This window comes from Gekko japonicus, unplaced genomic scaffold (assembly GCF_001447785.1).
Source record: "Gekko japonicus isolate JY-2015 unplaced genomic scaffold, Gekko_japonicus_V1.1 scaffold565, whole genome shotgun sequence".
Lineage (NCBI taxonomy): Eukaryota > Metazoa > Chordata > Lepidosauria > Squamata > Gekkonidae > Gekko > Gekko japonicus.
In genome coordinates, this window is record NW_015176468.1 from 257,163 (window position 1) to 282,671 (window position 25,509).

At 46.9% G+C, this 25,509-nt stretch overlaps 1 protein-coding gene across 4 annotated transcripts in view; it reads right to left on the reverse strand.

The window, feature by feature from the left end:
* Window positions 1-25,509, reverse strand: part of RUFY3 (RUN and FYVE domain containing 3) — a 94,428-nt gene that overhangs the window by 53,265 nt on the left and 15,654 nt on the right. Inside the window, exon 1 of one of the 4 annotated variants that reach the window (XM_015427122.1) lies at window positions 22,673-22,850. The exons of the other annotated variants lie outside the window; for them this stretch is intronic. Within the exon in view, the coding sequence (XP_015282608.1) occupies window positions 22,673-22,850 (178 nt within the window). Of the gene's footprint in view, window positions 1-22,672; window positions 22,851-25,509 lie in introns of those variants that run through there. 4 annotated transcript variants of the gene reach the window in all.

Genomic DNA, 25,509 nt, shown 5'->3' on the forward strand with positions numbered 1-25,509 from the left:
GGATATCGAGAGACCCCCGCTAGCCAGGTACGTCACCCGGGCAACCCTACTCACACTGTAATTTCCCCTTGAAATTTCTTTGCAACCATTACAAGCATTCTTTACCATACCCCTCCCACCTTCTGACCAGGATGAAATGACTCAGAGATCACCTTCAAGTTGGGCTCCTTTCTGCCACGTTTGTGTTGACAGAGGCAAAAAAAAAAAAAGATACTTAAAATGGTGGCGGGACAGTGTGCGCTTAGTAACAGGATTATACAGCTAGTTATAGAACCAAAACACAGAAACAGCTAGAAACAGCTAGATCACAGGAGACAAAGTTCAACTAGAATCAACACGTTGAAGTTACTATTCAACCTAGGTTAACCCTTACAACTCGTACCTATTTGAATCTGTATGAAGTCACTCAGGGGTCATTTTGTAGAAAAAGAGGTGCAGGAGCTCATTAGCATAACTCATAAGCATAACTTATTTGCATATGCCACACCCCCTGACATCACCAGATGTCTCCACTGGACTGTTTTGGATTGCTAGCTATTGTGGGGGGGGACATGCAGATCTGTCCTCACAGAGGAGGGAGAGCTTGTACCTGAATAAAACTCGGTCTTAAAGGTGCCACTGGACTGTTTTGGACTGGGCGGCTGGGGGGGGGCTCTGCAGCTTACCTGGCTGCTTCTTGCTCTGACTGAGGGCTGCTGGGAGCAGGGGGCGGGGCTTGTTGCATGTGCCCGCCCCCTGGGCTCTTTACTGCCGGAGCTCCGCTCCTGTGCGCTCCTGCAGGAAATGACCCCCGAAGTCACTGAAGAACTGATGTTCAACAGCAGAAGACTGAAAACATTGTTCTGTTGACTGATCTCATCTAACTCCTTCTTAGAGAAATCTGCAGAATGTTGCCTGCCTCTGCATCCCAGCCATAGTTTTCCTTGGAGGTCTCCCTTCCAAGTACTTGCCGGGGTTGGCCACGCTTAGCTTCCGAGATCTGACAAGACCAGGCAGGCCTGGGCGATCCAGTTCAGGGTCTTGCAGCTTTATAATTAACTCGAGACAGAGCTAGACATTAATTCAGCAAACCAGAGCCCTGCCTTTGCCGAAGGAAGGCAAAAGGCCCACCAGCTTCCCCCTGCAAATGGCAGAGCGGAGGATTAAGCAGCTCCTGGCACCTTCCGATTCTCCTCTGCAGATGCCCAGCCTTTGCATTAGCATTGCCAGGGAAACAACGGATTGGGAACTTTCGCGCCTCCCTCGTGGGGACTAGTTCTATCGCTCAGCTGCCAACTGCAAGTCTTCGGAATGTTAACTAGCTGATTAAGATAATTAGCAACAACCAAGATGTGGTACGTGACTGGGTTCTCTATGGAAGTGTCTTTTCTTTGACATATCTTCATCAAACAGAGGGAGCCTGTGCATTTCTGTCATGGTCAGGGGTCATTTCCTGCAGGAGCGCACAGGAGCAGAGCTCCGGCAGTAAAGAGCCCAAGGGGCGGGCACATGCAACAAGCCCCACCCCCTGCTCCCAGCAGCCCTCAGTCAGAGCAAGAAGCAGCCAGGTAAGTTGCAGAGCCCCCCTGGCCCCCAGGTCCAAAACAGTCCAGTGGCACCTTTAAGGCCAAGTTTTATTCAGGTACAAGCTCTTCCTCCTCTGTGAGGACAGATCTGCACATCCCCCCCCCTCCAATAGCTAGCAATCCAAAACAGTCCAGTGGAGCCTGAGCGGTGGGTGTTGCCTTCTGACACACTTCTGGTGATGTCAGGGGGTGTGGCATATGCAAATAAGTTATGCTAATGTGCTATGCTAATGAGCTCCTGTACCTCTTTTTCTACGAAATGACCCCTGGTCATGGTTACTGACATTATGATACTTTGTGAAATGGGTGCAAACCTCATCATGTAAAGGGGGTTTGTAGAAAGGTCCGTTTTGCCCATTCACAGTTCCAGTCAGGGCCGTTGCTAGAAAATTCTCGGGGGGGGGGAACGTGGGGGGTTATGCGAGGAGAGGTGAGAGGGAAAACAAGGAAACGGGCGTGTCTTCCGACGTAATCCTTCCATGTGCACGATGGCCGAAACCCATCAGGCCGCAGTGCTCTCAGCCTCGGAAGGCCAGGCATGGCTGCTGGGGGTGTGTGCGGCAAGGGCCAAGGAGAATGGCCTGTCCCAGCACCCCACTGCGGAGGAGGAGCTTACTCCTGGCGGAGGTGCAGTGAGGCACCAGAGCGGGCCATTCTCCTCGCCTCTCGCCGCATGTGCCCCAGCAGCCATGCTTGACCAAGTACTCCGGGCCTGACCTGGTTCTGTGACCTTCGGGGAGAAGGAGAACCCTGCAAGGCTGCCCCTCTCCCTCCCCCCCCTTACTGGGCCGCAGCAGGAGGAGCCAGCAAGGCTGTGGCAGGCCGGGGTAAGGAGCGTGGCGCACTGGGTGGGCAGGATCTGGCATCCTTTCAGGGTGGGGTGGGGCTCATCCATGGGGGGCAATGCCCCTAAATGGGGGGGCAATGCCCCTAAGGGCCTGGCTCCAGTCACTGGACTTAAGTATCCAAAGATATCCCCTGACTTCACTATTAGTATCCTGACTTCACGATTAGAATATAAGATGCTGGCATTCTGCAACTCCATGACAACCCAGCTGTATTTTTTTTTTACCTCCCACCTTACATATAACAAGTGCTATTTTGGAAAACAAGTGTTCTGACTAAGGCTCAACACACACACACACACACACACACACAAACAAACACACACATATATATAAGCAACAGGCCTATTTGTTTACACCAGAGGTGGCCTCTGCCAAGTATAAAGCAGGGAATGAAGTGTGTATTTTACCAGCAGAAAGGGTGCACAAGTTAAGTGCACAGAACTTTTGCCTTGGCTTATCTCCTATGCCAGGGGTCTCCAACATGGTGCCCACCAGCACCTTTCCTGGTGCCCAGCCATTTTTTTTTTAACTTGGCAGGGCCAGGTGGGGCTTTCGCCCAGCAAGGCTTCTGATTGGCTGTGCAGATTTTTTGAAATGTTGCTTTGGCCACAGCGTTCACCACAGCGGCCACAGCGGTCACCACAGAACAAGGACTGAACGTAAGCTGGCTCCAGCTTCTGCAGCAGGCATTTGGTGGCGGCCATTTTGTGGCTGCATGTACCAGAGTGTGTCAGAATTCCATTTACTGCATATTACAGCCTGTTTACCATATATTACGGTCACTACATTTGCTGAGTTGAGTTATGTAACCCGCCCTGAGCCCACTTGTGGGGAGGGCGGGATATAAATCAAAATAAATAAATAAATAAATAAATAAAGGTGCCCATGGCATGGGCTTAAAAAGGTTCAGGAGCCCTGTCCTACACGGCCCATTTCCCAAACTCTTTTTTCTTCCAGCTGGGCTCTGATACTGGAACTGTACCTTATAGGAAGAAAAATGTCTGGGAAGGGAACTTCATAGGAGGGAAGCTGTGGGAGGGTTCTTCTCACTGGCCTATCCCTTTCTGCTCTTAAAATCAGCCCTCCGCTCAATCAGGGTGGACTCAGGTTTAACTAACCGGGTTTGCCACCAGTGTTCCCTCTAACAGCTCACAGTTTTTTATCCTCCGGCTCACACATTTTTGCCTTAGCTCAGGAAGAAGAAGAAGAAGAAGAAGAGATTGGATTTATACCCTGCCCTCCACTACCCAAAGGTGTCTCTGAGCAGCTTACAAACTCCTTTCCCTTCCCCTCCCCACCACAGACACCCTGTGAGGTAGGTGGGGCTGAGAGAGCTCTAACTGCTCTTTTTTCAAGAACAGCTCTTATCAGAACTACGGCTTGCCCAAGGTCATCCAGCAGGTGCAAGTGGAGGAGTGAACAAAACCTATTGAGGCAGACTCAGCACGGTTTCTGTAAGGGAAGATCTTGTCTCACTAACCTGTTAGTGTTCTTTGAGGGGGTGAACAAACATGTGGACAAGGGGGATCCAATAGATATTATTTACCTTGACTTCCAGAAAGCTTTTGATAAAGTTCCTCATCAAAGGCTCCTAAGTAAGCTCAAAAATCATGGGATAGAAGGACAAGTCCTTTTATGGATCAAAAACTGGCTAGTTCATAGAAAACAGAGAGTGAGTGTAGGTGGGCAATTTTCTCAGTGGAGGGTGGTAAGCAGTGGGGTACCGCAGGGATCAGTACTTGGTCCACTGCTTTTTAACTTGTTCATTAATGATTTGGAGATGGGAGTAAGCAGTGAAGTGGCTAAATTTGCGGACGATACAAAGTTGTTCAGGGTGGTGAAAACCAGTGAGGATTGTGAGGCACTCCAAGGGGATCTGTCAAGGATGGGCGAGTGGGCGTCAACATGGCAAATGGGGTTCAATGTGGCCAAGTGCAAGGTGATGCACATTGGAGCCAAAAATCCTAAATATAAATACACATTGATGGGGTCTGAACTGGCAGAGACTGAGCAAGAGAGAGATCTTGGAGTTGTAGTGGATAACTCACTGAAAATGTCGAGACAGTGTGTGACTGCAATAAAGAAGGCCAATGCTATGCTGGGGATTATTAGGAAGGGTATTGAAAACAGATCAGCCAATATAATAATGCCCCTATATAAATCAATGGTGAGACCTCATTTGGAATACTGTGTGCAGTTCTGGGCACCACACCTTAAAAAGGATATTATAGCTTTGGAAAAAGTGCAGAAAAGGGCAACTCGAATGATAAAAGGGTTGGAACACTTTCCCTATGAGGAAAGGTTAAAGCGCTTAGGGCTCTTTAGCTTGGAGAAAAGACGACTGAGGGGTGACATGATCGAGGTTTATAAGATTATGCATGGGAAAGAGCAGGTAAAGAAAGAGGTACTTTTCTCCCTTTCTCACAATACAAGAACTCGTGGGCACTCCATGAAACTGCAGAGCGGTCGGGTTAGAACGGATAAAAGGAAGTACTTCTTCACCCAAAGAGTGATTAACACATGGAATTCACTGCCACAGGAAGTGGTGGGTGCTACAAGCATGGACGGCTTCAAAAGGGAATTAGATAAGCATATGGAGCAGAGGTCCATCAGTGGCTATTAGCCACAAGGTATAGCTAGGGGCTCTGGGGCAAGTGATGCTCTGTCTTCTTGGTGCTTGGGGGGGGGGTCAACAGTGGGAGGGCTTCTAATGTCCTGGCCCCACTGCTGGACCTCCTGATGGCACTGGTATTTCTGGCCACTGTGTGACACAGAGTGTTGGACTGGATGGGCCTTTGGCCTGATCCAACATTGGCGTCTCTTATGTTCTTATGAGTGGGGAATCAAACCCGGTTCTCCCAGATTACAGTCCGCGCACTTAACCACTACACCATACTGGACTCCAAAGCAAACTGATTTATATAGTAGCCAAATCAATCGCTCACAATTTTACTGCCAGTAGCTCACAAAATTGAATTTTTGCTCACAAGACTCCACAATTTAGAGGGAGCATTCTTTGCCACCACGTTTATATAATCTTTGAGCTTGAGCCTAGTCTGAACAAGAACTTTTGTTGTCTTTCACTAAGTTCAGTTTTACCTCTCCCTATGGCAATTTGAGTGCCTTTGCTAGGTATGCATGCATGCACACACACACACACACTGCCTTCTCTTCTAGTAACGTTTATACTTGCACAAATGCATTCCACACTCTAACAATATGTATTTTTTAAAAGCAAAACCCAACAAGGAAACTCAAAGACAGGATCCTTCCCAAACGAATCAAGTTTAGTTTGGCAGAAGAAATCAGGATGATGTCTATGATGGACAGGAATGACACAATGGAACGATTTTTTAAAAAGTGTTTACATTTGTAATCATGGAGGAGGAGGAGGAACAGAACAATGACTGGGAAGTGGTATACTGATCTCTCTCTTTACTGAGATTCAACATTGCATGTATGTGTGCATGTACACACACAGCGTACCCCAGCCCTCCAGAGGTACAGCACTAAAGAGTAGGGATGGGCATGAACCGGAAAGATGAGGTTGGTGTCGCTTCGTGGCCGAACCACGAACTGAACCACAAACAGAACTGAACCAGGGGGTAGGTTTGTGAACCAAACCAGTTTGTGGTTTGTGGTCCTGCAAATCCTATTGAAAGGGACCACAGCAGGTGCTCCCCACTGTTTAGCCGTTTTTAGGGCTTTCTTGTGTAGCCCCTTTAAACTTTAAACTGCACAAGAAAGCCCAAAACAGCTAAGCAGAGGGGGGAGTAGGCTGCTTCCCTCTGTTCAGTTGTTTCTGAAGCTTTCACAGGGAACAGAAGTCAAGGGTTTAAAGGGATTTTGAGTCCCTTTAAACCCATTTTCTGCTCTATCCATGAACCGCCATATACTGCTTTAAAAGCTCATGGCAGTTCACGATAGGCCGGTTCGCAAACAAATGGGGCAAAATTCGTGATGAATTTTGCTTCATGGTTTGGTTTGTGCCCATCCCTACTAAAAAGTAATAAATTGCAGGATGAAATGTGGACTGTACCATCTCCTGACAGCTATCAATACCAGATCCCACTCCACTCCCTCCCCCAAACGACAGCATGGATGAACCCAAAGAATGAGAACAGAACTGGTTTATAAAAGGAAAATGCGCAGCGATCGAACAAAAAAAGAGTCAGTATAACATGCTTCGACATACATATGAACACAGCAACCACCAGTGGTAGTCGTCAAATCAAAAAGACAACAAAAGCCGGTTGGAAATGAAATGGAAAGAATAGCTGAAAGATGTTGGTGTGGCACGCACCTTCTGTATCATCGCGCAATTGCTCCACCAAATCTGTCAAATCCTCCCAAGAGTCTTTGAAAACGGCAAAAAAGAAAGGAAAAGAAAAAAAATGTCATGCAAGCCATGGTTCAAAGAAAAGACTGAAAAAAATCAAGGTAAGAAAAAGGAACAGAAAGGGAGCTTGTTGTACAAGGTAACACATTTGCAGTGGTTAGAGATTTAACACACAAAAGCTGCTTTAGTCTGCATAAAGCAACATAATCAAATGTATTAGGCAGGGGGAAAAGAACGTTTCTTTAACTTTTTTTAAGTCAGAGAAAAGCATATAACTCGAAGACAAACGTTAAAACACAAAGCTGCCTCAGATTCTACTTCCACGATACCAATCACTACCCCCAAAACATCAGAGGCAGATAGTTTACTCCTGTGTTTTAAAGCAAGGTAAATGAAAGACATAGCTACAGCTAGAACAAGCCTTTGTGGTGAAGTTACAGCCAAGAGTTTCTTATTATGACCATATTCAATACACTAGCAATGCAAGCATAATGTCCCTTCCATAAACAACCTCTGCAAGGGATAAGAGAGGGACAGAGTTGTTGTTAGGCAAGAAGGGGAGGAGAGAAAATACCAAAAGGGCAAATTCCAGACAGATCCAAGAGGAAAGACGGACGGGAGTGCGCCTCGGTTTTCACCACACCTCGCCACCTTGACAGACAGGAACTAAAACTCACTCTGGGTTCATACTTACATTTCTTTTCCTCTCCTCGGGGACTAATTTGGCGTTGGGTAAGCAGGCTGGGCTACAAACCTGAATGAAAGCATTCCTTCCTTGTACAAGAAGAGATTTAATAAAATGTCCAGGGAGCGAAGCAAGACACACCCCGTTACGTCTCCCCTCCCACAGAGAACCTACTTCACCCTCGCTCGTGTGCCAACTTGCAAACGGAGAAGAGGCATCCATACAAAAACAAGAGTAAGCTTTTTAAACCTGGTGCTAACATTTAAACAAACACGGACAACCACTTCCCACAGATGAGAACTGATTTCCAGCTTCCTGTTTTCACATCCTGCCTATCTGTAAAGCCAAGGCACTCACCCCAGTCCCAGAAGTTAAGGTTAAACGTGGTGTAAATTGCCTCAGTACAACCAACCGGTTTGCTGAGATATACTTACCCTAGAAATGCAATTTTGTATGGCATTATATAGTTAGGGCAGTGGTTTTTACCGGCCTAATGTAACGTCTTGCTTGCAAACAGAAGTGTTGGATTTTAAAAAAAGATCTCTTGGGAAGCCGGTGCATACCCTTCAGTTTAGATACGAGAATATAGATCTGTGTGAAAGGTAACATAATGCCTGCTTTTTAAAAACAGTATTTTCCCTGCTGCTTTGAGTGAGGATGAAAAATAGCGGATTATGCACACACACAAACACAAAAATTGGAAGTATATAATCCAATACCTGCAATGAATGCAGAATTCTGCATCCTACAGAAATCCTGCAAAAGTTAATAATTTCTTCATATGGACGTACTGGGGAAATATCATGCTTCTAAAACTCACCAGTTACTCCCCCACACACTTTCCAACATCTCCCTCCAGCCCTTCAGAGATAGAAACTTTTCGGTTTTAAAATGAAACCTGAATCCTGCGGCTGATACAGTGTTTGACAAAAACGCAAAATTCATACCACCCCCCTGAGCTTGCCCCGACCCAGCAAGTGAACTCCTGGTTGAGCTCTGCTGTGAATGAGAACAATCTGGCCCAACTCATTCTTTTAACCACGACGCTACTATAGCACCTTAAATCACACAACTTCTAAAAGGACGAGGAGCAAAGTGAAGCTGCCACAGCCTATTGTTGGGAAATGAACTAATTTATGAATTTATATCTGCTACGCACACAAGCGACAAATGGACTGTGCACACATCTGTATACCATGAGCCAAAGAAAGCTGTTTGGATTTACCTACTGTGAGACAGAATCCACATAGGAAACACCTGCCTGCATTTTATGTTAATGTAGCTTGCACACATTCAGCTCAGAGGATCATGGGAAGAAGCACATGTTCAGCCATTGTTAGCAGAAAAAACGACAACCCAGAGAAGATCCCCCATTACTGCAAAGACGAGATGTCAGGTAGGACACAGACTGGATCTACATTTGAATTGCAGTTTCCCGTTTACAATGCCTTGGCATCCTGGTGAGGCCAAGATTCATCTCTACAACAAAGAGATGTCCTGAAGCTGAGATTCCACACCTAGCCAAATGGTATTCCATGAGATAAGAGTATAGTATTTCAAATCTTGGCCCAACCCATAGAACATCAGCCCCTTTCTACATTCACCAGTCAGGTAGTTCATGGGATGGACTTGTAAGTAGGTGGGATTACAGGAGGGCAAGGTGCCACCCACCTGGAGATCCAACTGTATAACGCAAAGACCATGCTTTAGGTCTTCGGGCCAGCCACATTCCACCATCAACGCAACCATGCTGCAGGCTGGCCACACTCCTACCACCCCCTCTTTCCTGCTTTAAAACTCTTTGTCCTTGCTGGATCTCTTTGGGGTGCGCAGCCAAAGACATCCACAGACAAATACACTAGCTAGCTGGTTCTGGCAGTGTGAATTAGTAACTACCTCTAGGAACCTATCCCTTACCCTCCAATTTTTCCATTGCAACAAGACAGGACTCCTGGAAGCAGGGGAGTATAAACCGAAATGTACCTACCTACCTCCAAGTAATTGAGAAACTATCTTTATATTCTTTCTGTAACGCTAAAGGAATCTTGAGCATATGTGAAACGAGGGACTGATTATTTTGTATGTGTGAACTCGAAATCCTTCAGTAAAAAGATGATTTTGTTTTGGAAAAACACCCGTGTGGTCTCCTTTACTGGAACTCTGTGGGCAGACACAACCTCGGCATAGCTGGCCAGCACGCACGTTAAAATTATAGTTAGCCATCTGCTGTAGATAAAGCATTTGGCGTAACACTATTACCTTTAGGTAAAGGTAAAGGTTTTCCTTGCTCGAAAGCCAGTTGAATCCGACTCTAGGAATGCGGTGCTCATCTCCATTTCCGAGCCGAAGAGCCAGCGCTGTCTGAAAACGGTTCCGTGGCATGACTAAACGTTGAGGCACACGGAACGCTGTTACCTTCCCACCTAAGCGGTACCTATTTATCTACTTGCAATTTCTTGCTTTCGAACTGCTACGTTGGCAGGAACTGGGGCCAGAGACGGGAGCTCACTCCGTCACGCGGCACTCGGGTCTCGAACTGCCGAGCTACTGACCTTCCGGTCTGCAACTCAGCGTCTTAACCACTGAGCCACCCAACTACAAGGATTTTATTAGGGGTTATTTCAAACTGTACTACACTAATACACGCATAAAGAAATTTTCTTCATATTCAGCGATAATTATAAAACTTTTCGACACAAAAAGTGGCATTGGGACAAAGAGAGTGGACAGGAAAAAAAATTCTCCCCCTCCCACAATATAAGAATTTGGGGCACCCAATGCAGTTGATGAGCAATGGACCAAGGAAGTACTTCTTAACTCAAGGAGTGATTGAAATGCTGAGTTCGCCACTGGTGGATGTAATGACAGCCATAAGCACAGAGGGCTTTAAAAAGAGGATTCGACAAATTCATGGGGGATTGGTCTATCAGTGGCAATAGCCATGAAGACGAAAGGGAACCTCCACATCCAGAAAGATCAAGAAGGGTTGCCATGTTAGTCTGCCTGTAGCAGTAGAAAAGAGCAAGAGTCTAGGAGCACCTTAAAGGCTAATCAAATTTGTGACAGGGGATGACCTTTCATGAGTCACGGCTCACTTCTGCGTCTGGAGAAGTGAGCAGTGACTCACTATTGCTCTTTTCCACATCCAGAGGCAGTAAACCTCTGAATATCAGTGCCAGGGGAAGACCTTGGCCTCCATGACCCATTGCTGGCTCTTCAGAATAACAGGTTAGCCCCTGTGAGAGACAGGATGCTGGCCAAGATGGACCACTGGTCTGGTCCAGCAAGACTCTTCTTAACTTCTTAAATACAAAGCATCCATTCTACTCCGCTCTTCATTTTTGCATGGCTCTACAGCTACTGTATTCTTTACATCCAGATGCACACAATGTGGACACAAGGATGTGGACACAAGGACCCAAGGAAGGATGGGGACCCAAGGAAGTTTGTACCACACAGACGTTTTCATCACGTACCTTGTTACACCCATACAACAACTTTAAAATGCATTCTTAGAAAGTGCCAACGCAACCCCAGAGCAAATGCCGAATCACAGCCTGTGAATGTATAATATACCTATTTACTGGCTAATTAACAAACAAGGCATGCATCGCAACAGCTTTCGTGCCTAGCAGTAAACTAGCCGGTCCTCGTGCCGATGATAAAGCGGCAAGACCAGGTCACCTGCACACCTACTATGGGCCTTCCGGGTGAATGAATGTGTGACCATGCCAATCTATTTGACAGATGTTTGACAGTCAGGAGAACCTGCACAAACCGGTTCTGACTGGAGCTAAGCTGAGCAATCTCAGAGTGACTCAGGAGTAAGCTGATTGGCTGGTCAGTGTATATAAGTGTATGTCGTCTGTACAGTCTTTTCCTTCTTCTTGTATGAGCGTATGGCGAAGCACCTTTGTCTGAGAGAGCTGTAAATATATTGTAAATAAATCACTGTATATAGTTTACCACAAGGACTGTGTGAGTGTGGTTTACTGCAGTGGAATCTTAGCAGGGTGCAAATTGGATCTTTGCTGGAAGGCTGATCCGGTAACGCTGACTGCGCGACACGTCTGCGCGACACCGGGTATACAGAAAGATACGGCTTTGTAAATCAATCATGGGGGCGGGGGGGAAATCTTCAAAAATGGCCGAGGTCTAAATATGCTTTGAAAGGGGAAGGAAAGTGGAGCAGAAAGCGAAAGGTCCTGAGAACAGAGATCCCTGGGGGCAGAGTGGGGATGCCAGCCTGTTGGACCTGGGGATCCCCTGGAATTACAACTCATCTCCAGACGACAACGTTCCGTTACCCTGGAGAGAATGGATGCTTTGGAGGGTGGGCGCTATGACACTGTATCCCACTGAGGTCCCTGTCCTCCCCAGGCTCCACCCCCAAGTTACCAGAAGTTTCCCAAATTGGATCTAGCAACCCTACCTCCCATATCCCCTGCTGGTGACCAGAGGGGACCTGGCATCCCTAGGCCAGCCGAGAGTTTGGGCACAGGAGGTCCCAACTGTTCACCACCACCTCCCTCCTTTCAATCTTAACAGGCCCCAGATTCGTAGAATGATTTGTAAGCTTTAAGTCCCTTAAGGGGGGGACAGGAACTGTCTTCCGTATTTTCAGAATACCCTGTCAACATTCTAAATTCTCAAGGAAAGACGTTGAAGTCTCGAGATTTTACAGCAAAACTAAGCTGACACTTGAAGAGCTAATATTAGTTCATAAACCTCCATTAAATAGCTAAGGAGGCATCTCCGGCTGACGGGCGATGGCTTCTCCTGAGAGGCCCTTTACACACGCAAAAGACACTTGTCTTCTGCCTGCATTGGTGGTGGTGGGGTTCCAATCCCCTCGTGCTGCGTCACAATCCAATCCAAAAGATTTGCCGACCCTTAAGAGCTGCTTCTATGGGACAGAGGGGGATGCGGTACAAAGAGAATACCAGAAGAAGAAGAAGAGGAGGAAGAGATTGGATTTACACCCCGCCCTTCACTCGGAGTCTCAGAGAGGCTTACAAACTCCTTTCCCTTCCCCTCCCCACAATAGACACCCTGTGAGGTAGGCGGGGGCTGAGAGAAACTGCTCTTTTTCAAGTACAGCTCTTATCAGAACTATGGCTTGCCCAAGGTCATCCAGCAGCTACGAGTGGAGGAGTGGGGAATCAAACCCGGTTCTTCCAGATTCGAGTCCGCGCACTTAACCACTATACCAAATTGGCTCCCTTTTGAATCCAGGTCAATGTTTGTTGGGGGAGGGTGGGAAATGGAGGCGCTCTCTCCCTCAATCAAACTGGAAGCAGCAGAGAACTGAAGCTCTTCAAAAGAAAATAGCAATCCATCCCTTGCGACGTGACACAAGATTTGCTAACCTAGGTTCATATATTTCTAGCTGAAGCCTCATCAACTTCTAAACAGGTCCAAGGAGCGCCGGAAGGTGCCAAACCCATTATATTGCTTTTACTTGCAACTCTTCAGACAACCATGCAAGACTTCTTAACTCCAGAGGAACCTTCTTATTGTTATTGTACTATACCACACTGTCTCATCTTATTATGCTTACTATAAGAAAATGCAATAAACTATTAATAAAAAAGGGAACGTTAGATTGATTCATGGAGGGTAGGCCTATCAGTGGCTACTAGTCATTGTGACTGAGGGGAACCTCCACATTCAGAGGAACTAAACTTCTGAATCCCAGAGCCAGGAGGCAACGTCAGCGGAAGGCCCCGGCTTCTCTACCCTGTTGTTGGCCCTCCAGAGGAACTGGCTGGCCACTGCATGAGATAGGATGCTGGACTAGATGGACCACTGCTCTGATCCAGCAGGGCTCTTCTGATATTCTTATCAGGGGAAGGCCTCGGCCTCTCTGCCCTGTTGTTGGCCCTCCAGAGGAACTGGTTGGCCACTGTGTGAGACAGGATGCTGAACTATTCCGATCCAGCAGGGCTCTTCTTATGTTCCTGTACTTGAGAAATAACTGGAGTACAATCTTTGTCCTCTCCTCATGGCAATTACGGCCGAGGATTTGAGAGTAGCTAGGATGACTCGTTAAAAAGCAGAATACCAGGCTCAGTCAGAAACTACTTCTGAAACGTGTGAGTTTCTAAGCCAAATAAATTTGCTATGTGGCACGGAAAGTTGCAATTCAAGAAATCTAAAGCTACCGCAGGTACACGGAATGAATCACGAGTTCTTTGGATCGTGACCAACACCTACAGAGTTTTGGCTTCCTCTACTGCTTCAGAAGGCATCCAGCTCGGTTTCAGAAAACAGATCGGAAATGTAAGCTGTCAAATTCTGACGAGCAAAAAGAGATAGCCAGGCTCTAGTTCCCGATTCCGTCCTACCTGAGCCCCTCGCACCCTCCAAAAAGACTCTCGAAGGCCAGGGAACTTGGCAGAACAGCATTCTATGCAGTATAAGGGGCTGCACCTAGAAAAGCGATTTCCAGATCTTCCGTGCATGTACTGAAGAATCCTGAACCTATTGAAAGGGATTCTCTGAAGCCTGGGAGAGGAGTATGAAGCTGCCACCAGGCAAGATAACTGTGTCTGAACAACAGCGACGAAAGTACATGAAACTTCCATGGATACGGCAATATCAGGCTGGAATCTCAAATACCTTGGATGAACGAAGGCATAGCCTTGCCGAGACAAACATCAACTGAGCAATTAGAGTAGGGGTGTCAAACATGTGGCCCAGGGGCCGCATCAGGCTCCCAGAGGGCTTCTATCAGGCCCACAGTGGAACTGGCTATCTTCTGCTGCTTCTTCCAGTTCTGCTGTTGTATCATCGTAGGTTTGCAGCTTACAGATGCACACCTGAACAGCATACTCAAGACTGCAACAGCACAGATATTTTGATGCAATAATTCAGAGCAAGAGGTGTCAGTTATCAGACACTGTTAAATGAACAAAATATTGCAAGAGTGCTAATGTTTTAAGCATGTTTTTACTTTAAGTTTAAAAAAAACACCTTTGTGTTTGTGTCCTTTATAAAGTTTATATCTCCGCTACCTGGCATTCATTTTATGACACACATGGCCCGGCCCAACAAGGTCTCATTTATGTCCGATCCGGCCCTCATAACAGATGAGTTCGACACCCCTAATTCAGAGAGAAACAGATCCTCTTACCTGCCTTCCTAGGGATGCCAGCCTCCAGGTGGGACCTGGGGATCCCTCAAAACTACAGCTCATCTCCAGACTACAGAGGTCATTTCCCCTGGAGGAAATGGATGCTTTGGAAGGTGGGCTTTATGGCATTGTACCCCACTGAGGTCCCTGTCCTCCCCAGGCTCCATCCCCAAATTTCCAGGAGTTTCCCAACCTGGATCTAGCAAACCTACCCTCTCATCCCCCACCGGTGGCCAGGGGGGACCTGGAAACCCTAGACCCATCCTGACACAACTGCTAAGGATCACGTGTAACAAGAATTGCTTAGAGTGAAGCAAAAGAACAATACGTGGCTCAAACGCACAGTAAATCTAATTTAAAATGCCTCATTTGGCATTGGTGGCTATGATCCAAAACTGCTGCTCAGCTAGTAGGTGAATTTCAAATACTGTCAGGGAACTTGGGCCAAAACAGAATCGGGAAATCAAATGAGCAACCCCAGCATCGATGTAGACTGCCACATTCTTGGTATTTTCGTTTTTACTTGAGTGTGTTAAACGGAATAGTTTTATCAGCAATACAGACCTGCATATGTGTGCATTGTAATTTATTCTTCTGACAGCCAGTGTGGTATAGCATAGAGTGGTGCTGTGGAGTAGAACTGAGACCCAGGTCCATATCCCTGCTCACTTGGTGAGATTGGGCCAGTCATTGTGCTAACCTACCTCACAGGGTTGTTGTGGAGATAAAATGGAGAAGAGGAACACTAGCCAAATACATCGCCCTGAGCCCTATGAAGGAAGAGGAGCCAGTTTCGGAGACCAACGGTGTGCAGTGAGTTGGTTCACGGCAAGAATTCTGAACTTGTGGAAGAGTAATTCAGTCCGGTTTTCAGTTCTCGTTGCTCCAGTTCCAATGCTACGCTGAGGAAAGTGGAAGATCCTGTTTCTTTACTAATGGATATACTAACATATGAACAGCTTGGTAAAAGGCACATACGGTGTACTATTGCACCGCTTCTGCTACCGTAGAAAGCGTTCAGTTTATTGGCCTTGTAAGAACACCGCCCTCCGTCTTCATTCACTGTAATGGCTGTACATCAGCAGAGCCAGAAGGGACCCCTTTCAAATGCCGATTCTTCAGATGCCAACACCATTGCCAAAGCACCTCTCAAATCCCTTTTGACACTGCAGACAAGTTGAGTTGTCTGCAAAATGTGGGAGAGACAACCCCCAAATCCCATACTACAGAATCATAGAATCACAGAGCTGGAAGGGGCCAGACAGGCCATCTCGTCCAACCACCAGCTCCATGCAGGATCCGCCTAGAGCAGTGATGGTGAACCTTTTAGAGACCGAGTGCCCAAACTGCAACCCGAAACCCACTTATTTATCGCAAAGTGCCAACATGGCAATTTAACCTGAATACTGAGGTTTTAGTTCAGAAAAAAACAACTTATACATTAACTTTGTTGTTGTTCAGTCGCACAGTCGAGTCCGACTCTTCGCAACCCCATGGATCATCTCCCGCCAGGCCCTTCTGTCTTCCGCTGTCCTCTGAAGTTGGCTCAATTTCATGTTCGTTGCATCAATGACACTGTCTAACCATCTTATCCTTTGCCGTCCCTGTCTTCTTTGACCTTCAATCTTTCCCAGCATCAGGGTCTTCTCCAGTGAGTGCTCCCTTCTCATTTGGTGGCCAAAGTATTTGAGCTTCAGTTTTATTATCTGGCCTTCCAGGGAACAGTCAGGGTTGATTTCTTTTAGGATTGACTGATTTGATCTTTTTGCAGTCCAAGGGACTCTCATTAACTTAAGAAGATCCAAACAAAGTAAGGAAAGCAATCCCAAATGCTTTCATTTACTTAAAATTATTTGGCAGAGAATTCCACACTTTAATGGTGGTCTGGGCCTGGCTGGGGCGATGGCACATGTGCCCACGGAGAGGGCTCTGAGTGCCGCCTCTGGCACCCATGCCATAGGTTCACCACCACTGGCCTAGAGCATCCCTGACAAGTGTTGGTCCAGATGCTGCTTAAAGACTGCCAGTGAGGGGGAGCTCACCACCTCCCTGGGCAGCTGATTCCGCTGTTGCACAACTCTTACTGGTTTTTGCTTTTTCAGCAGTGTCACCATCACTCAAAGAACAGCATCACATCGGTCTTCTCCTCAGCAAGTTTAATGGTGGTACATAAGAACATAAGAGATGCCAATGTTAGATCAGGCCAAAGGACCATCCAGTCCAACACTCTGTATCACACAGTGGCCAGAAATACCAGTGCCATCAGGAGGTCCACCAGTGGGGCCATGAGCTGCTGAGTATCTGAAGCTATCTGGGGGGGGGCTCCTTTAAGAAAGTTTTTCTGCCTAAATGTTAGTTTTTGGACTACAGAAATCATCACCCCCCACCTGCCGGCTTGTTCTCAGAATCGTTGCTTAGGCTGGCAGAAGTGATTACTCCTATCAGAAGCTAAGCAGGGTTGGTACTTGGGTGGGAGACCACCAACTAAGGCTCGTGCAGAGAAATGCAATGGCAAACCACCTCTGCTTCTCACTTGCCTTTAAAAACCCCTTGCCAGAGTTGCCATAAATTGGTTGCGACCTGATAGCACATGTCTGCACATATTCATAACTCCATTGCGGGGAGGGCATTTCTTCAAAATCAAACAAAACGCTGCACTCAAGTTACATTCAGCAGTTTTCTTCAAGCCCGGTTCATGTCCACCAACTGAAGGCAGGCTGGAGAGCGGGGAGTTCTGCAACGCAACAGAATGTAGGGAAGGAGATGGGCACAGCTGAGCTCTCCTTATCCAAGCGTACTTTTAATTGCAAACATTCGATTATGACCCACTTTAGAGGTAGATGTACAGGCACATGTGTATAAGGATCCCACCCCCCAACTAACATCCAATTGGACCCTAATCCTTGGTTTAGGTCTTGGCTGAGTTACTGTGCTACCACAGAATCCTTAATTTCCTGAAATATTAGCTTTCTTGCTTGCCAATCAGTTTAGTCCCCTGTGGGAATTCTAATGCAATTCAGATGCTGCTGAACAGAAGGTCTCTCCGCTTTGGGGGGTGGGTTTGGCTGTACAGGAGCCACCGCGGCTCCTATTAACCTCTTCCTAGCACGTCTTCAGAGGACGGCGGAAAACAGGAGGGCCTGGCGTGATCTTGTCCATGGGGTCGCGAAGAGTCGGACGCGACTGTGCGACTGAACAACAACAACAAGCGTGTCTCATCCTCCGACACAATATCTGTTGGCACTTCTACAGTGATTACTACCAAGCAAGGCAGTTGCGCTCCAGAATCTCAAAACTCCTGGGCATAATGCAGGGGTCACTGGGGGAAGAAGGAGAGAGGAAGAAGAGATTGGATTTGTACCCCGCCCTTCACGGCCCGAAGAAGCCTCACAGCGGCTTACAAACTCCTTTCCCTTCCCCTCCCCACCACAGAAACCCTGTGAGGTAATAGAAGAAGAAGAAGAGATTGGATTTATACCCCGCCCTTCACTATCCGAAGAAGCTTCACAGCGGCTTACAAACTCCTTTCCTTTCCCCTCCCCACCACAGACACCTTGTGAGGTTGGTGGGACTGAGAGAGCTCTCTGAGAACTGCCCTTGAGAGAACAGCTCTGAAAGAACTCAGCGGGGGGGAGAAACCCACGGAAATTATTACCAGTTGTTATACGGAAGAGAAAAACAGAGGAGCAAGTTGGCACACATGGGAGGAGAAGCCCTGCACAACATACACAACAAATGACTACTGGTATTACAACCCTCCACCCACACGCTGACAGGTGAAAGAGAGTGGTTTTCTGACTAATCAGTTGCGCTTCTCTCATTTTCAGAACAAACTTTTTAAAAAGTTATCACAAATGGTTCCGGCTCTTAAACATGAACCCTAGAAGGGACTGCAATTATTCATGAGAACCCCGTGAGTATCTTACCAGAAACCAAGAGTTACTATACTTCTTGTTGAATGCTGAAATGGTAGCAGAGTAGTGCGCATGTGTGTGCATGAGAACTAAGAAAAGGTAAAGGTTTCCCTTGCTTGAAAGCTAGTCGAATCCGACTCTAGGGGGCAGTGCCATTTCCAAGCTGAAGAGCCAGCGCTGTCCAAAGACATTTCCATGGTCATGTGGCCGGCATGACCAGACGCCAAGGCGCATGGAACGCTGTTGCCTTCTCACCAGTTTGGTGTAGTGGTTAAGTGCGCGGACTGTAATCTGGGAGAACCGGGTTTGATTCCCCACTCCTCCACTTGCACGTGGCTATCCAGCCTTGGGCAAGCCATAGTTCTGATAAGAGCTGTTCTTGAAAAAGAGCAGTTTCTGTGAAGAGCTCTCTCAGCCCCACCTACCTCACAGGGTGTCTGTTGTGGGGAGGGGAAGGGAAGGGAAAGGAGATTGTAAGTCGCTCTGAGACACCTTCGGGTAGTGAAGGGTGGGGTATAAATCCTATCTCTTCTTCTTTTACCTTACAGGGTGTCTGTTGTGGGAAGGGAAAGGAGTTTGTAAGCCGCTCTGAGACACCTTTGGATAGTGAAGGGCAGGGTATAAATCCAATCTCTTCTTCTTCTTCTTTTACCTCACAGGGTGTCTGTTGTGGGGAGGGGAAGGGAAAGGAGTTTGTAAGCCGCTCTGAGACACCTTTGGGTAGTGAAAGGCAGGGTATAAATCCAATCTCCTCCTCCTCCTGAAGTGCTACCTATTTATCTACTTGCAATTTCTTGCTTTCGAACTCCTAGGTTGGCAGGAGCTGGGGCCAGAGACGGCAGCTCACTCCGTCCTGTGGCATTAGGGTCTCAAACTGCCAAACTATAGACTTTCCAGTCTGCAGCTCAGCGTCTCAACCTCTGAGCCACTGTGGCTAGAGGAGCTGGCAGTGACAGCATTTCACAGTTTCTGTACTTCAATAACACCCCTTATAGTCAAAGAAGAGCTATAGGTGGTCCCCTGCTACTGTGGGATGGGGTGGGCATGCCAAACAGAGGCAGGGAAATCCAACGAGGAAGAAGAAAGGTACATTTCATTCAGCCAGCCCCAACAAAAAATTATCACCACCAAACTAATGGTTTGGTGTTTCTCTTGGCTGTTCAACACTCCCCCTCCATCGCATTTGTAAGGCACTGTATGTAAAGCAAAGCAGGAGAAGGAGCAGACAATAACTGTAGGGTTGCCAGATCCCCCCGTCCCCCTGCGTGGTTTGGGGGGAGCAAGGTTGCCAGTTTCAGGTTTGGGAACCTCCTGGAGATTTGGGGATGGAGCCTGGGGAGGACAGGGACCTCAGTGGGTTACAAGGCCAGAGAGTCTTCCCTTTAAGGCAGCCATTTTCTCCAGGGGAACTGCTCTCTGTAGTCTGTAGTTGAGCTGTAATTCTGGAGGATCCCTAAGTCTGGAGGCTGGCATCCCGGTTTAAAAGAGAAGGTACTTCATGGGATCCTAGTGGATCACTGAGTTTTCAGTGGACCACCTACTGCCTGCCGGTTTCCGGGAGTCTTGAAAACAAAACTGGACTAGGCAGGCCTTGGCTGGATACAGCAAGAAGACACACTCATAAAATTATACCTAATTTGAAGGTATAAGGAACCTGGTGCTAAGACGTACAGCCCCCTGCCTTGTAAATTTAAACACACTTTGGCGGACCAGACAGTTCTTAGCAAAAATAAAATAAACCATAAGACTAATTCAGCTCTGCTACAAGGCGTATTTACACAATAAAGGCTGCGTCCACATGGTGACAGTTCTCTCTTTAGCTTTCGCTGTCAAGGCAGACAAAGAGACATTTACAGTTTTACGTGGCCAGGACCTGCAAAACGTGCACTATCCCGCTCACATGGCGCACAAACGCCTTTTGACTGCGATCTTTCCAAACCGATCGACCAAACTGGGTTTGGGAAAGATCACAGCAAAGTGTGGCAAAATCCAGAAAGTGGATGATTTGGGTGGGGCATTGTGTACAGTCGTCCCCCCCCCCCAAAGAAAAGTCCACTCCAGTTTGGACACCAAACCCCAGCAAGATCTCAGTGTGCAAGTAGCGCCAGCGATGCTAAATTGATATGGTATTACTTAGCTAATCTCTCCCAATTCAAGTACCTCACTGCAGGTTCCTTCACACAAAGCAAACTGCAGGATCCTAAGACCACACCCTTCTACTCTGAATCTACTGTGAGCTTGCAATCAATCGATCCTATCTAAATCTATCCACTCGAGGTACTGACCATGGTGCTGTTTATACACCAAGACAGAGAAAGGCTAACGTGCTGTGATGTGGAAGGATGTTTTGTCTTCACTTTTGAATTGCTGCAAACTTTTAATTCATACCCTGATCGTGTAAGCAAGCTCAGACACTGAAGCAAACAGAAGTTCTCCCAAAACATTTTTTTTAAGTAAACAAACCCACACAAAATAAATGGAAAATACACAGATGTCAGAGCTGAGATTCTGGGCTAAATGGACAAAGGATTTTTAAAAATCATCTCTCCAACACTATACTTAACTCATTTAAGAAAGAGTAAGGCTATGATATGAAAATAAAAACAAGTTGAAGTGAGACTTGTACAGCACTTTATTAATCTTGACACACAACTGCATTTCCTCACAGAAGTCCAACTACCTTTGTTTCTTCTGTCTCCTTCCTGCATCGTCTTCCCCCACTACTGAAAGTTCAAATGGAAGTTCCTCAAGGCAGAGAACTGGGGTGTGGGTTTTTTTGCTTATTCTGTACAGCACCGTGCTACAATTACACCATGCTAGCTATAAATAACAATCTTCCTTTAATTCTTTTAGTAGATGCCTAAAATGTACTGGTACAAAGAGGCACTATGTAAGGAAGGGTGCATCCTCTTATTTTGCATCTTTCGCCTTTAATTTCCAGTTCCTACATCCTCTTATTTTGGATCTTTTGACTTTCAGTTTCCAGTTCCTACATTGTGGGTCAAACCCCACTGCTGAACCGCAGCAACCTTCCACGGTAGTGCCACAGGCTGTTGGCACGAGCTAATGAAGACAATGCAGTACCAACACAGCTGTGTTTTATTTCCGGGTCAGAGATGGGAACCAATGTGTGAACAAAAGGGGGGGGGGAATGCACTGGCGAATCCCCCTAGTAAAACTATTAGGGGACCAGCCTCAGTTTTGCTCGATGCAAAATGGGGAAAACAAATAGTCCCCCTGGAAAGCACCCAGTACAATGGCTATCATCATGAAATTGTCAAGTGGCAATGGATTCCCATCACAATAGTTATTAAAAACCAGGGCACGATGCTACAGAAAAAAGATGTGGATTTTCACCTCTTAATTCATAGCAATCGTTGCAGTAAGAACCCAAAGGCCATCCTACTAGATTTTGAGTTTTGAGTGACAGCAGATCTTCTAGGTTGGTTATAGTAGCTGTTTCACTGTTTTGAAATGAGGAATCGTGCTCAGAACAGAAGAACTGAAATATATTTTCTGAAATTTCCACTTCCTAATTCCTATAAACTAAACTGCCTTGCTCATCAAGCTAGGCTGTTATCAGTTATTGTTCCAACTAAACAGGGAGAGACAGCCACATATGTTTTCTGATGTTCAGGGTATTAAACAATAAAAAGGGTCATGTTAGGTACAACATCAAGACAATGCCTAGCTAAGGAAGTCCTTGAAGCTCCTGGTCTCTTAAATGTCAAATTACTCTGTACTAAACGGGGGGGGGGATCTGTTGACAAAACAGACGCTTTTTAAAGTAACGTTTAAAGAAGGAAACGGACTGAAGCACCCTATTAAAACACAAATATTAATTTCTTTTTGGGTGCTGAACATAATATACAACTTTGTCTCGTTCCGGTATACTTTTTTTTTTTTTTTGCAAGGAGCATCATCTAAGGAGAACAAATAATTCAAAATAAACTGTCTGGTTTCTAAGGGATCAAACGCTTCTTCTCAAAAGTTCAGCAGCCGACTTAGAATCCACAAAGATTATATGGCATATGGAGCAATTAAAAATGTGTGAATTGTGCAGCCCCATGCCCAAACCCCTGACACGCCAATAATGCTCTTTCCCAAACCCTTTAAGCTGGACCAACAACAACAACAACAACAAAAAGGGCCGCAGGCCTTCCTAAGGCGGAGAACACAACCGTACCTTCATGGGTAGGTTCGGGGTCGGGTGTAAGCGAGATGTCATCCAGCTCTCGCAAACAGAGCCACTCTCCGTCCATGGACACTCGGAATTTGCAAAGGTAGATGGTCTCCATGGCAGCCTGCGTGATCTTGTCGGTGGTGGGGGTTGGCATATCGCTTTGAGGCGTCAGAGCAGACATGGTGACTCAGCTGGTACAACAATAAAAGGGGGGGGAGAACTAAAAAGGAAAGGCTTCCTTATTGGAGGGGGGGGGGGGAAAAACACTAGGTCAGGAAAAGATTTGCACAGGATCACGCAAGACTGCAACTGATTCCCAGGACCGCAAGGCACAGGGCAAGGGGTGGGGGGGAAGGGGATAGGTGCCCTCTTCTTCCTCTGCAGTCTTCCTCCGTTTCCTCCACGGCTCTCTTTCCTCCCTGCAGTTTAACTACAAGGTTTTCCTCTTGAAGGACCACAGCAAACGTGGCCTTTGCATCAGAAAGGAAAAAAAAAATAGTTCCTCCTCAGGCTTCCCAGGTGGGTATTTTAAAAGCCAAGATAATAATAATAAAAACAGATAAAAGAAAAAGGTGTCCAAAATTGCTGAAAGGTACCAGCTTCTCTGTCTCTGTCTCTCTCTCTCAAAGATGCAGGGTGCCAACAGGATCGGTTATGCGCAGTAAGCAGGGTGTTGACCAAAATGGCTGACTAATGAACTGAACTGAAAATTCAGACTCATGTGACCAGCTTGCTCCGACAGCAGGGCAGGCAATTCCCAGGATGCTTCATAGATGCTGCTGCTGCTGATGCAGGGAAAGCAATTAAACCGATCCGGCTCTCAGCATCCACAGCCTTCTTTTCAGACCGTGCTAGTCAATCCGGGATCATGGGTGTAACACAATGCACGCTTTTATCCTCAGTCCACCTCGCCGAACAAAAAGGCTCTGAAAGACGCTTCTGATCGACCCCACGGCGAGAACTTGGGACGCATATGGCATGCGCGGGATTTCAGTACGAATCAAACACAACTTGTGGCATTTAGCGAAGACGTCAGGGCTCTAAACTTAGCTATCCTTCAGAACCAACGTCTCAGTTTAAGAACGTCAAAAGGATTAAGGACAGAACAGGAAAGTGTTCCTACTGTTAAGCGCCCAATGCTTTGGCAACAATGTTTAGGTCAATATTAATGATAATAAGCATGATGCACAAATTGGATTGTCATTTGAAATGCTCTACTAGAGATCTAGCACAGCTCTGGACAGGCTACCACGTGTTAATAATGCATAACACCTAATGTGGCAGCCCCCAGTGTGGCACCTTTGTGCATCACAGTGTCTGCCCACACCTTTCCGGGAGTCTACCAAGTGTTTTTAGAAGAAGAGATTGGATTTATACCCCGCCCTTCACAACCCAAAGGAGTCTCAGAGCGGCTTACAGACTCCTTTCCCTTCCCCTCCCCACAACAGACACCCTGTGAGGGAGGTGGGGCTGAGAGAGCTCTCTCGAGAACTGCTCGTGCGAGAACGGCTCTGAAAGAACTTGTGATTGACGCAAGGTCACACCAGCAGCTGCATGTGGAGGAGTGGGGAATCAAACCCGGTTCTCCCAGATTAGAGTCTGTTCCCCTAACCACTATAACAAACCGGCTTTTTAGAAACTAGGTGTGTGTGTGGGGGGGGTGCCCATCAGGGCTTCTGATTGGCCACTGGAGATGTGAGTGACTATGCAGACTAAAACAACACTGTTTCAGTGGCAGCTCCCACCACAGTGTTTTTACTCTCTCACACTCCTCTTCCATGGTATATCTTTTATAATTACTGCACTTGGGGCTTCTTCTGCCTGTGTGGCTCTCCCTCCCACGGAGACCATTTTGTGGTTGCCTCAGCTTCTGGCGGACGGCCATTTTGTTGTCGAGCCCAGGGCCTCGGGGGGGGGGGGGGCGGGAAGCAGGGCCACCATTTGGCCCAGGCCTCTCATTCTCAGCCCCCCCTCAAATTTACACTTTTGACGTTAACTCACATGTTAAATAAAAATTAGGAACACTTATTACAAAGTCTTACAATATTCTTTTTTCCTTATTGTATTAAATGTAAACATTTAATAAAATATAATATTACTAATTCTGTATCATTGCTTTCGCACTTCTTCGTGTTGTAATTTATGGGGGGCCCCCTCAAAAACGGAAGTCGCCCGGGCCTCTCTTGACCCCTGTGAAGGCCTGGTTGAGCCCACCACCACCCTTTCCCTATGATGAAATCTTAAAGCGCTTGGGCTTGGAGAAATGACAGCTGAGGGGTGACATTATAAGAGGTTTATAAGATTCTGCATGGGATAGAGCAGGTAGAGAAAGAGGTACTTTTCTCCCTTCCTCACAATACAAGAATTCGTGGGCACTCCATGAAATTGCTGAGCAGCCGGGCTAAAATGGATAAAAGAAAGTACTTATTCACCCAGAGAGTGATTAACGCATGGAATTCACTGCCACAGGACGTGGCGGCGGCTACAAGCATGGACGGCTTTAATGGGATAAACATACAGAGCAGAGGTCCATCAGTGGCTATTAGCCACAAGGTATAGACGGGAACTCTCAGTCTGGGGCAAGTGATGCTCTGCATTCTTGGTGCTGGGGGGGGGGCAACAGTGGGAGGGCTCCTAGTGTCCTGGCCCTACTGCTGGACCTCCTGATGGCACCTGGCATTTCTGGCCACTGTGTGACAGAGTGTTGGACTGGATGGGCCATTGGCCTGATTCAACATTGGCTTCTCTTATGTTCTTACTGGACATTTAAGAAGTGTTTTCGTATGAAGTCTGAATACCAAGGTAAATAAAAAAACAAGATTCTACGCCACTTTTCTATG